This window comes from Chenopodium album, chromosome 7 (genome assembly GCF_948465745.1).
Source record: "Chenopodium album chromosome 7, dcCheAlbu1.1, whole genome shotgun sequence".
Classification (NCBI taxonomy): Eukaryota; Viridiplantae; Streptophyta; class Magnoliopsida; order Caryophyllales; family Amaranthaceae; genus Chenopodium; species Chenopodium album.
Window position 1 is genome coordinate 66,918,668 of NC_137840.1, and position 13,467 is coordinate 66,932,134.

At 41.9% G+C, this 13,467-nt stretch overlaps 1 protein-coding gene across 2 annotated transcripts; it reads right to left on the bottom strand.

The window, feature by feature from the left end:
• Positions 1 to 5,592: 5,592 nt before the first annotated feature.
• LOC145638134 (uncharacterized) lies at positions 5,593 to 12,140 on the bottom strand. Of its 2 annotated transcripts, none has more exons than XM_081689094.1 (9): positions 11,867 to 12,140; positions 10,909 to 11,020; positions 9,962 to 10,152; positions 9,758 to 9,852; positions 9,283 to 9,684; positions 8,876 to 8,984; positions 6,700 to 7,345; positions 6,392 to 6,518; positions 5,593 to 5,864 (listed from the first exon to the last, which is right to left on the bottom strand). In XM_081689094.1, the coding sequence occupies exons 1-8, from the start codon at positions 11,999 to 12,001 to the stop codon at positions 6,397 to 6,399; spliced, it is 1,812 nt and encodes a 603-aa protein (XP_081545220.1). In that variant the 5' UTR covers positions 12,002 to 12,140; the 3' UTR covers positions 5,593 to 5,864; positions 6,392 to 6,396. The 2 variants fall into 2 exon arrangements, with proteins under 2 accessions (XP_081545220.1, XP_081545221.1); XM_081689095.1 differs by lacking the exon at positions 5,593 to 5,864 and adding an exon at positions 5,933 to 6,049.
• Between the last annotated feature and the right edge of the window lie 1,327 nt (positions 12,141 to 13,467).

Sequence of the window (13,467 nt, forward strand, 5' to 3'; positions counted from 1 at the left end):
AAAATTTTAAGTTGAGATCACACTTGGAATTTCCTGAGTACGTCCGAGTGATAGTTTCAACGGACAAACTCAAATAAAGCCAACTGAACGGCCAATTTATGTGTTGATTCGACGTACCACCTAGTCCAAGGGCAATCATTATTATGATTTGATTAACTTGGTAAAAGTCATACCACCTAAGGTATAAATTCTACCAAGCCAATCAAACCACCCAAAGTATGGACTAGGCGAACGCCGAATAAAGGGGCATACCCCCCAATTGTACGAAGATACAAAAACGTGAAAAGTACGTGTACGAAAATGCAGAAACCATATAAAAACTTGTTAAGTATAAAATGTGCAAAGTATGAAGCAAAAATTGGAAGCTAAATTAATAAAAGGGCCGCTCAAAAGGCGGTAAAATATCTTACATAAAAACCGCTCGAAAAGGCGGTTGAAAAAGTCAAGAAAAATATACATAAATAGAGCTTAAAAGCAGAGAAAGCTGAAAGTCAGGGGGCGGCCGGGGTTGAAGCTGCATCATAGACTGGGATGGGATCCTGAGAAGCTGCAGGAGAGGCGTCCTCAGCTGGCACCTCTTTGCTCTCCGCTTCACCATCATGGCCGGCCGCCAGAGAAGGTTGTCCAGCCTTCTTAGCTTCTTCCCTGAGGCAGACGAAGTTGAGGCGCTTAGTGAAGCGCTCTTGAAAATAGGCGGCCTCCCCATCTTCCACCATGAACTCGAACGCTTCGAAGAAGAAACTCTTCAGCCTATCCTCAGCGTTTTGCTCAATGCGGACGACCTCGTCTGCGCTAGGGGCCTGAGGCGTCTTCAGCTGGAGAGTCAAGTCCTCAACAGACTTCTTCAAGGTCTCCACCTCGGCCCTAAGTGCGTCCGCCTCGTCCAGAGATTCTTTCAAATGCTTCTGGGCCAAGGACACCTCACTTCTGAGCTTCTCTGAAGCCTCAAATCCCTCCTTCCAGCGTTCGTCGTCCAGCAGGGCTTGGTCCTTCTCCTGTCTCATGGCATCCCTGGCCACGGACTCTTGCTGAAGGGCCTCGCCCAGCTTCACCAAATCTTCCGCCTGCCGCGCCGCCTTGTCGGACAGCGCGTTGATCTGGGTCTCAAAATAGCGGCGCTGGACGGCCACCTCCCCAGTAACGGCATCCTGGGTCTTCTGAATCTGGGCCATTACGGAAGAGATCTTCTTCCTAACTAGGCTCGGCCTTTTATATTATCTTGCTTTCTTTTACTAACTTTTGTCTCTACAGCTGGCCACTCCAACCCCCAGGTCCAAACGGAAGCAGTCGCCTCCTGCGTCCAAGACGGATCAGGACGGTAAGGCGTCAAAACAGAGGAAGACGGTCGCATCCAAGACCACTTCCACTTCTGCGGCCAAGACGACGTCGCGGACTGTCTCAAAACAGTCCAAAGGAGAACAACCCCGGTTGAGCGATAGCGGGGCCTCCAAGTCCATAGATCCGGCCGCCATGCCGGGTCATGTTAGGTCCGAGAAATCTGACGATAGGGGTAAGTCGACCCCGGCAAAACCGACCGGGCCAGAAGTGACTCCGCCCGTCCAAAGAGTCAATGAATCTGATTGGCTTGATGCCAATCAGTCGGCCGGCGATCAGCCTGGCCGGACGGGGGAAGAGGGTAACGAGCCTGCGCCGCCCCCGCCATTCACTTTCAACCTTCCTACTCCTCCAAGCTTCTCTGACGGTCAGTTCCAATAACTTTGGATTTTATTTTGTTCCTTATCCCTTTTTTTTTATTGAGCTTACAGTAAACTCTTTGCGTCCGCTTACAGACATTGCAGAGGAGCTACAAATGAAGCTGCCCGGCCAGTCCCTTACTGGGGTGGACAGGAAGGCTATGCGGGAGGCCATGGCCCGGGCCGTCCCCGCTGAGCAGCGAGACAAGCTGCGGGGAATACATGAGGGCTTCCTCGGCCCCATGATCAATTGCAGCGCTGAGGTAAATTTTACCCTCAAATGCACTTAGCCAATTTTTCGCTCACTTTGCTAACACATTTACCCTGTACGCAGCTCATCCTGCGGCTGAATGCCTTCCTGGAATGGAAGGACAAGGAGAATGAGCGGCTGGCGTAAGGAGAAAAGCTAGATGGGTTTACTTACTCCTTTAGATTGCTCGTACAGCCTCTGGCGAGCCTTGTACTGAGCCAAGTCAATCTCGGACATGTTGACCTCCTTTTTTTGTTCTTTGTCCAGCATCTTGTACGCCTCAGCTGAAAGAGGAGGAAAAAGAGTTAGAAAATTCTTCAATATCAAATAATATGTGTAAGTGTAAGAATATGTGTCTGTGCGTCCACCTTGGGGCAGGTTCTTGTACAGGCCATAGGCGGACATAAAGGTGGGATCCCGCAGCCAGCTGGATAAAGGGACCCAGTTACTTGGAACGCGCTCAGTTTTGTCGTTCCTCTTCACCCGCTTGACTTTGAAATATTCAAGCTGGTACTCCTGGCTGGGGTGGACGGGTGGCTTATCGGGCTTGAGATCCCCACGTCCAAGTTGAATTGGCTCAGCATTGAACCGATTCATCCGCAAGTTAAATTCGACGTCCTTAGTTTTGATGTAGTAGAATCGGTGCTTCCAGTCGCGCCACTTGGAGACGCGGTCCATCACCACCATGTAATCTCTAGTGGTGCTCAAGATGAGCCAGCCGTCCGTATCCGCGTCCAGCTTAGTCAGTGAGTGCATCTCACAGAAAACTGCAAAGTCTAGCTCGAAGCCCTTGCAGATGCACGTCACCAGGTATCCAAAAATGTCCAACCAGCTGTTTGGCATCAGCTGGAAGAGAGCTATGTCATACTCGTCCAAGATTGTGCGGACGAAAGGATGGAGGGGGAAGCGCAGTCCAACGTCTAAGGCCGCCCTGTAGACGCTGAATGATCTTTGGCGCGGCCTCTCTTCTTCCCAGGCGGCCAAAGCGCGGGACTTCCTTGGAGGCTGGATCTCAAATCCTTCCCCAAGGAGGAGGAATGCCTTGTATTCCTCAAAGTTGTGGTTCAGGTAGCCCAAGGTCGTGCTACCCACCATACAGGCGTACGGATCCTTGAAGTTGTCAATGTTAGCAACATCCTCCTCGGCCGCCTCTTCGCCCTCTGCGGTCGCCGCTCCACCCTCGGCCGCATTCTCAGCTTCGCCCTCTTCTCGTTGAGGAGCGCTCCCAAACTCGGAAGACAGCAGTCTGTCAAGGTCGGCTGCCTCCGCTGAGCTGCGGCTCCTAGAACTATGGCCGCCTCGGGGGGAGATAATGTCTTCCAGTGGCCGTTTGCCCTTATCTTTGGCACCGGTCGCCTGACTCCCAGTAGGAGGAGCTCTGCGAGGGGGCAGGTCGGACGGTTCATTAAGTGAAATCCCCGTTCTTGGTCTGTCCGACCTGCCATATCGGAGATAGAGTTCTGAGGGAGTGGGGACGGACGCATCAGCGTCCGCTCGAGAAGAGGAAGGAGGCCCCTCACAGAGTAGCAACTCGGCCCCATCCATGACCGAGCTGGCATATTGGGGGAACCTCAACCCCGGAGTTTGCCCGGACGTTCCCCCCATTAAAGGAGCGCCTTGAGTTCTTTGACGCTCCTCAAATGAGGAAGTTACTTCCACGGCCAAGCAGTGAGTGCCCGTGGAAGCGGTCGTAGGAGTGGTGAAAGGGGTATCTACGTTAACATTGTTTGGGTCATAAGGAGGCCTAGGGTTTACCAGACTTCCGTCTGGATTTCTGGCCGCATGACGATCGTACGTTTGCATCGTCTGTGCCATGTTCGACTGCAGGGACAGAGAAGAATGGGTGGATGTGAGTTGGTGCGCACTAAAAATGGACCCACTCCATGAAGGAGACAACTCGTCTCCGTCCACTCTAGACTCCTCAGTCCCAGGCGAACGGTCGGCCTCATGAGGAAAAACGGACGAAGCCGAGTGTTGAGCCAGCTTTTAAATAAACAAAGAAAATAAAAAGACAAGGAAAAGAAAAACAGGTGGCCTACCTCTGTACGTGTTGAAAACTTGGAAGCCTTGAAGATTGATCGGAAAATTCAACGAATGTCACCGGAAAACTCAAATGCACGGCGGAGCTCTCGAAGGTTCAAAAGAAAATGCACTTTCTCTCTCTAGAAGCTCTGACTTCTCTCTAGAAAATGTAAAGTTCCAAAGTACCAAAATGAAGTCAAAACCCTTGTATATATAGGGAAAAGTTATGAGGGCAAGAGAGTAAATTCATCTTTCCCGCCTAACACAGCTGAACGGTTACAATTTGAAAAATGTGACCTAGAATTTGGAGAGACAAGGAGCAACTCCGTTAAATTAGGCGGAAAAGAGGATGACCTAATAAACGGCGCGTCCAAAGGGAAGTTGGCAGAGCTAAAGCTCTCTCCGCAGTGGCAAGACGGCCACATCTCCCAAAAGTAAGACGGTCTATCTTCGTCCAGGGAGGTTGGCAGAGCTAAAGCTCTCTCCGCAGTGGCAAGACGGCCACATCTCCCAAAAGTAAGACGGCCTATCTTCGTCCAGGGAGGTTGGCAGAGCTAAAGCTCTCTCCGTAGTGGCAAGACGGCCGCATCTCCCAAAAGAAAGACGGTTTATCTCCGTCCGCACCATTTGTATAGATAGGCGTTCGTTCCAAAATTGTCAGGCGGACGGAAAACTGACAAAACCATAATACCCCTGTACGCATCAAGGCTACTTGAGGTCAGAGGAGTCGGCCTGTAAGCGTACGAGCCGCCCCCTCTAAGAGGCAAATGTTGTGGGTAAAAATACCCCGTATACGTGGACCAATCCCATAGTGACACGTGGCCCAGTTATAGGGTGACACGTGTCACCACGGGAAGACGCCACCTAAATCAGAGCCCTTAAGGTCGTGGACCAATCCCATAGTGACACGTGGCCCAATTATAGGGAGACACGTGTCACCACGGGAAAATGCCATGTGTCAAAGGCATCTGTTCCCTTAATAAATCAACATGCCCGAAAGCCCTAATAACGTCAGGGCCCAAATCCCGAGAGATATCAATGAAAGCCGCAAAACGACGCCCCCAGAGTAGCACGTGGCACTCACTGATTGCACAGCCAATCACGTCACACAAATCTAGGGTATAAACCCTAGAAGGGGGCACGAGTCCCACCCCTATAAATACCCCAATCATTTATGATGAGGGGGATTGAGACAATTGAAAACAACAGAGCATTAAATAGCTCCAACTTCTCTATATTTTCTCTCTCTAGCCTTTTCCGTTCTGATCACTGACTTGATCGTCGGAGGCGAATATTCCGTTGATCGGAATATTCGTTGTTTTGCAGGTGGGACCAACTCATTGCCAGCAGAGCGTGACCAGTATCCCAGGAAATCCAAAAAAGACCCGAAACACAAGTGATTTGTTTCCCTAACAATATGAGGAAACAAATTCGTCAACTACTAAAATTGAGTATTGATGAAATAAATTTTAAACGGTGCAAGTTTTTTTCTTCTTTTTTAACATAGGCAAAATTGCAAACACAATGTTCATTCAACTCGAAACAAGAGCATAGTACTTCCAAGCTTAATAGGCATGGCATATGAACTGCAACTACTTCACTACTTCAGTTTAGAGCTAGGTGGAGTTTCTTAAAAGTGCCGGCTTACAATTTTTTGCTAAAATTTTCTTCAAGATCACAAGATAAGAAACTTTCAGTGAAATATCTCATCAATATACACAAGATGCCAACAACCTCAACTTTGTCAAATCCCTAACAAAATTTTTTGAGTTATTATCCAATGATGATATACATTTTGAAATACACAGCTATCCCACGTAAAAGAAAACACACTGCTTCATTCATACTCATATTATTGAAGAAAATAGGCTTCTTCTTCAGGCCATGGCCTCTCCAACCTGAAATGCAACACATCATCAAACTAATGTACAAACTCCTCAGAAAGGTCCAGACTCCAGAGAAACATATAACAGTGGTACGCTTAGTATATAACCATCTCTAACTACCTCCCCAAACTCCAGCAATGGAAATGCATGAATGCATGATGTTACAGAAACTGCAACCCGTGTATTTCGAACACTCTCTGAAGCAAAGGTAGAACGTTGGTTTTACAAATGCAATTGAAATTAATAATTCTAAAGTCTGTCTGAAAAATAAAATCAGATTTACATATAGATCCAGCCATATTAGATCCAGCCAAATATAAAGGGATAAATAGAACTTTTTGAGTAGTCAAATTTTCAAAACGGACTGGTTTATATGGAAAGTTTGGTGAACATTCCACAGAGGTCTTTAAAGTCAAAACATTGTTTGGCAAGTTCCTCTCCCTATCATGAACTATGCAATGCCAGATACACAGATTACAAAACAGTGATACAGGCAGAATCTGTCATTATAAGCAATTCTGCAAAAATTAGGAACTGACCTCAATCACCTCCTGGTTTTATCAAGAACTTCAATGTATCTCTTCGGGACGCCATATTGATCCATTAAATGTTTTGCAAGATGATCAATAACACCACCCTGAACCAGAACTTCATGTCCTTTCTTACCTGGAATATTCATAAATCAGACACAAAGAGTATTAAGAGCTATATGAAAAGAGCCCAATTTTCTCCAAAAAAGAGCAATACACCACCACCCACACATCTTAACTCATACAAAATATCAAGAAAGTGTCCAGTAATGCAGTTTATTGACGGAAAAACACAATTATATGCAAAGACAAGGTACCAGGTAATTCAGCCACTGTGGTACTGCATGCAAACTTTTTCTGCAGCTCTGATGCCAATGATTCAGCATCCATCAGAAAAATTTCAAAACCAGATAGCTTAGTCATTTTCTTGTTCCCTTGTCGTCTCTCTGTCAAGATGTGTATTGGTTTCACAGCACCTTTCCTGATCACAGAGTCACCTCCTCTAGTCACTTTGTGATGGGCTTGCATTCGACTCAAAAATGTAGTCCCTAAATCCTTCTTATGAATTTCAGTTGGGTACGCTGTTCCTTTTTTAATAGCTCCCTTGAACAAAGCATCACACAGTGTAGCATCTAATATCACCATTGCTTTGTTTGTAGGCTTTACGAGATTCTCCTTCTCAACATATGCAAACGCAACATTAGCAGCCTCCGATGCAGTAAAAATTGCTCCAGTATCAGCTCTAACAGCGGTAAATATAGCATTGACATGAATGCTTGGCTTATAGACCTCCTCTATTTCCAATAATTTCTGTGATTGAGAGTCAGCAGCAGCCTGTTCACTGCTTTCCTCAACCTTATCAGGTTGCCTTTTTTCAGGTTTGAAGGATTTGTAATCTGCATGGTTCCGATTAACAGAAAAAAGAACCACTTCCTTTTTATGTTTATCCTCTTTTACTGTAATCTGTACACCATATGAAAATAAACAATCATCTCACAAGGCTGTAATAAAAATAAATTAAATAAATAAATAAATAAAGCATACACAAGTATATCATGAGGAGCTACATGCCAAAGTAGATTCAAGAAAATGGATACAACAAGAGTCATCCAACAACATAAAAATCAACCAAGCGGGGAGAAAATCAGATGATAGGAGCTTGGTATGACTAATTTTGGTTCTTTCCTAAATTTCCCTGAACAGTTTGGCAAGGTAAAGGCATAAAGCTTCTGTTTGGATGTGTGAGCAGGGAAAGAAATTGCACAAACAATATTCTTACTCACCACTTTAAAGAGCTGAAAACTTGTAGAAAGATCATTTGGTGTCTAGGAAAATTTGATCCAGTCTCTGATCATTTATCAGCTGACTAATTGGGGAGAGAGAAAGTAAAGAGATCAATGAAAGTTCTTAACAGCAATGCCTAAAATGTTATTTGCAGTTACATGGTACATTTAACAAGTGAAAAGCCTTGAAAGTTGAAACAGACCTTGGAAAAAGTGACCTGACTCAAAAAGTGGAAAATCTAATTCTTGATTCTAGAACATGACTTTCAACCCGGAACACGAAAGGAAGGGGAAAAAACACAAAATTATAAAATAAAAAAAAAAAAAAATAAAATAAAAAAAAAAAAAAAAATTGGCATGACATGAACCTAAATTACCAAGACAAAACTGACCTAACTAGTTACCAGCCTATTTGCCAGGTTCATCTTAAAAAGACTCTAGCAGAATTTAGTTCCCTACCAACCTACAGATCAAATCAACTTTTATCAGTGACTCAAAACTACTCCGTAATACAGTTGCCAAAAATGCCCCTTAATTTTGTTACTAATACGGTAATACTTGCAGCTGATTATTAGTTACATGACTTTTGTAATGGTCACTCAAATGAGATCCTTTATGGAACATCTTAAAACCTTCTCATACAAGGTTCCTGTGACTAGTGATAGCAAGGATCTACAATGGCAGACAGATACAACTCACAAGGGAGCATATTTTCTCACATACTTGACAGTTTCAATCATATAAATATTATAACAGAATTCTCTTGCTCCTGGTAAAGAGGAAATGGCGATAAGACGGATCACCTAATGAGTAGTGGAGTTGTGATAAAGAGTTCAAGACCAAGTCATTAGCGAATCTAGGTCTGGCTAACAAGGTGACCTAAGTGTGCTTTGGCAGTGCAATGGCTTCACCTTGCCAACTAAATATGGGGTCTAGGAGCCTTATATAAAGGATCATGAAAAAATTTAAAACAATCACTTTTATTTCACCTCTTCTAACATTCTTTTAGTTGTAATTACCAGGATATCTCAAAAATGTCCAACAGCTGTATATTTTAAGAGAATGGAAACTCAAAACAAAGCCATAGCACAGTTGTATATTTCAAGAGAATGGGAACTCAAAACAGAGCCATAGCAGAAGGCGATATTCAAATCCCTTGTACTTGAGTTAGCCAGACAGAGAGAGAGAGAGAGAGAGAGAGAGAGAGTACCACTCCAGCAGACGCTTTAGATTGCAACCATTTTGACAACTTCTTGAAAGACGACTTTTTGATATCAAGAGTAATGCCAGATGGTCTACATGGTAAAACATGATTTGCCCTGGGTCATAATTAAAGAGAATCTGTTATAAAATTGATATAGTATAATATGAGACCTGTCCTTTCAGGGAAAAAAATGTCAATGGGAGAAAAGAAGAAAAGATCACTAGTTCACAATATGCCACAAGTCCAGTTATAGGACTATAATTAATAACCAGACAATCTTCCAAACAAAGAGAATGAGACTAACAAGACACCAAAAGATAAACTAAAGATCCCCCCACCCTGTATATTCCACATCAGGTCATTCAATTTTGGTAATTTGAATATAGATGTCACCATAACAATATTTGTCTTACCATAGAGTACTTCCTGGCATTGGAAGATCCTTATCCTTCACAGTCGTATGCAAAGCTTGCAGTAGACACCTGTCCAACAGCACATCTACATCTTCTGTCGACAGGGATTGCTGGTTCTCACTTTGCACTGCATCATTCTCCACTGTCGTCAAGCCACCTAACTCTTCAGCAACTTGTTCAGAAATATCATCATTATTATTATCCAAGTGAGAGGATGAAGCAGGATCATGTTCTGAGCAAACATTATTCACAACATCTGGATCCATTGCTTCTTCATTGTCACTCTTTTTATCAACAGAACCATCGCCTTCACATAGATGAGAAGCCATGAAAGAAGGATCAGGGAAGACTGCATCTTCAAAAAAACCAGCATTTGGCACAAAACGACCTTCAACTGATTCCCTGAAAATCAAGGTGTCCAGCAATTATAGATCAATAAGCTTGGATTGAAGAATTAAGCAACTATTACACTTACCATAGATAATCATGATAATAGTGTGTTATTCTTAAAGCCTTTCCACGTAGGCCAGCTTTCAGCGCTTCAGCACTACTCATAGTAGTTGCGCCAACCTGAAATTATAAGATAATTTATGTAAACTGAAATTCGTAGGGGATTGTAATTGGCGCCTAAAAATTGTCACAAAATAAAAGAAAAAAAATCTATTTTCCAAGTGCCTACCGCAATAGGAGCAGGATTGCCAGGAACCTTTACTGACCATGGCTCACCAGCAACAAATGATGGAAAGCCTTCTGGTGGTATACAAATACCAGGGAACATCAAATCCGCCCCTCCAATTATAAATCGAGAGACCTCTCCCCCCTTTAGCATGAAAGCAGGAACGAGGTCAGGGACCTTCCAGAGAGCATAAACTGTTACGATTGAGTGTAAAGATTAGGTTAGTAAATATGCTCATTTAAGATGTATACAAGAACATTATGATTCCTCCAGAGAAAAGGAAGTGAGGAGAAGAGTCGTTTTCCCAATTCAATATTTAGATGAAGAAAAAAATTGTGTAAACTGTACTGAACTACCAAAGCAAGAAAAAAACTTAATCCGTAGTACCCAACTAGAGTTCAGAAGAAACCAACCAGACTCATGGTTAATAGAAGAAGTGTAAATTTAATTATTCTATTCAGCACAGCAGCTTAACGTTACATTCTATCTCCATTCGTAGCTAGCACAACTGAATGTAACTTCAACGAATCAAAGTCAGGTGAAGGCTTGAAGCCAAGAAAGGTCATGGCCAAGAAAATGCAGAACAGAAACTACTCCCTGAATCTAATAACTAAAGGCCCACATTCCATCTAGGATCTTAAAGACAACCCACCACTTCCATAATATAACAATACAATTAGTTATAGTGGGAAAAAGGAAGAAACCAAGGAACAGAAAACACTAACATTAGGAATCTCACATAGTAAAGATGCCCCAATACCCAAACATTAGTAGAACTATTTGAAGTACTAACTTTGTCTTTATGTTTATACCTTTAAGTGTAATATACAAAGTAAATAGAAGCAAAAGTTGACAAAGAAAAAGGAAGCTGTACCAGTAAGCATATAATGAAACACAAATTACTAAATTAGATGTATTGATGCCAAACAACAGAAGAATATATATTTCACCTGTTGGATATAACTCCGAACCTCTTCCATCAGCATCAAAAAACATAGGAAAGCCACCTTCTACACCATAGACAAGGACTCGATTTTGAAACTTTGCCAAAGTGATCTCCCCCTAAACATTTTACATAACCAATTAGTACAGCAGCAGATGCAGAAGTAAGAGACTTCCTCATTGACATCTCCTCTCAACAACTAAACACCAAAAACCAAAGACCAATCCACAAATCAAAACACACCCATATAACACTACAGTTTTGATTAAGAACCCAGAATTCAACATACACGTGATTCGTCCCACATTAGATAAAATAAGCTCGTTGTAAAACTGAACATTGTTGAAGCTAGTTGGCAAATTGACTGTCCTCCTTCACGGGCAACTCAAGCCCATTTTCATAGAAGGTTTAGAAACAAAAAGATAATGTTATCCAATCCTCTTGCACAAATTTTATTCAGCCCTTCAAACATTATAGTATCAAACTTTTTATAAAATCTATCCAACATAAAACTCGCGATTCGCCTCCTGGTATGCTCATATGTAGAAGCACCCAGGAACAAAAAAATGTGAAAGGTTGAAATTTAACACCCGGGTGTACGAATACCGTGCAAACTCATTAACCCAATACAACACCGGATACATATTTTTGTGCAACTACAAACGAACCCAAATTATTAACAAAGACCTCAGCTCAATAAGAATTCAGTACCAATTTTGCACATGATTTCATCCTAAAACCAGCCCTATGAATCAATTTATACACAAATTCAACCACAAAAACAATCACAAATCATCTATAACTTACACATAACATATAAATAAATTTCCAAAACATCAAATAATATTCATACAATTGAATATGCATTATTAACAATCCATCAATCAAAACTTGTTAACTCAACCAATTAAGAATGAATTCATAGCACAACAATTGGGTAAAATGGGAATATGGAGTTAAGCTACCTTAGGAGGAAGAAGGACATCAACATCAGCATCAGAAGCACGGGAGAATTTTTCTTTGACGCTTCTTCGCAACTTTTTCTTATCAGCGCCTGATAATCTTTGCAATGACTTCGCTTCGACGGCCTTCTTGAACATTTTTCACGCACTTCAACTCAGTTTTCCGGCGATGTCGGTAGTTTGGGTTCAAAGCTTTTCAATGGTGCCCGAATTTTCTAGAAAAAGGAGTTTTGCCCAATTTATACGAGTTCGTGAGATGGTTGCTCACGGGGGCAGAATGGCAGATTAGATGACTTAGGCTTTTGTTGCAAAGCCCATGTGTTGTTGGCTTTTCGGTAATATTACTCTTTCCATTCCGTAATAATTTGAACATTTACCCACAATATTGTATTTCGTATGTGGTACATATTGTCAAAAGAAACTCTTCCACCCCTTTAAAATTAAAAAAACAAAATATTAAAAAAAAAAACATCTTGCTTAGTGTTTTACGAAGTACTTCGTAGTAATTTAGTAAGATGAAAATAAGGCAAAATTGGTATAAACCACTTTTTTTTTTGTCCAACTTTTTTGAAAAAAACCACCTTTTATGTTTTTTTTTTTTATTTACTAAACCACCTTTTAAGTACCTAAATTCTTGATTGCACCACCTCTGATTCAAATTTTGACGAAAAATTTAACTGATACGTCAAAGAGTCCCACAACTTGTGTCTTTCGCTCCTAAATCATGTATTTTTTTTCACCCCTAAAAACATTTGACCCTTCCCTTTATATAAATGCATGACTAAATTGAGTAAAGCTCTAAAAAACCAAACCTAATTTTGCTACAAAAATTAAATTGTAGTACTTGTTTATTCTCAAACCCTAAATTGAGGTAATTGAAGCGATGATTGAGATGGAAGGGGAGGTTTTGCTATGGTTGATGATTTGAAAGTGAATGGTTGAGATGCAATCTGTTAGATTTGATATAGGGGTGGTGCAATCAGAAATTTAGTTACTTAAAAGGTGGTTTAGTAAATAAAAAACATAAAAGGTAGTTTTTTCAAAAAAGTTGGACAAAAAAAGGTGGTTTATACCAATTTTACCTGAAAATAATTATTCTTATATTGCCATAAGAGTAGCGCAATTAGTCCTAACAAAATTGTTTCATATCTGATTACCCACTTGACTGACTGGCTTGAAACTTGAACTATACCTGAAATCACGTGACATGATATGACTTAACCCAATAAGGAATGTTTCTTGTAATTATTATTTTAATAAATAAGCATATTGGTAATGGAACCGAAAATGACCCAAACCAACTTAAATGACTCTTACCAACAAATCTTAACTAGTATTTAACCAAACTGAGTGACTCAAATGGCACTTCCAAGAGCAATGATAACAATCAATAGGTTTGTTCGAATAAAAAAAAGGGAATTCAATGCGTCGAATTAAAGTTTAGCCACTCGATCAGGTAGAGCTCGCCTGATCAGGAGCGAGAGGAGACATAAATTCTAGGGTTACGCCGCCCGATTGGTGAGCTATGCTTGTTTGAGCGCGAGTGGAGGGAGCAGATTACCCAAAAAAAATCATTATTCTAACGCGGTCTCGTTAATCGATTC

What these genes read in the sequence shown, in the direction of transcription:
- LOC145638134 (XM_081689094.1), bottom strand. Translation starts at nt 12,001, where the DNA reads ATGTTCAAGAAGGCCGTCGAAGCGAAGTCATTGCAAAGATTATCAGGC. An exon ending in CTAAAGCGTCTGCTGGAGTG is followed by an intron (nt 7,346 to 8,875) that starts GTACTCTCTCTC and finishes TATGGTGTACAG; the next exon opens with ATTACAGTAAAAGAGGATAA. An exon ending in CACAGTGGCTGAATTACCTG is followed by an intron (nt 6,519 to 6,699) that starts GTACCTTGTCTT and finishes TGAATATTCCAG; the next exon opens with GTAAGAAAGGACATGAAGTT.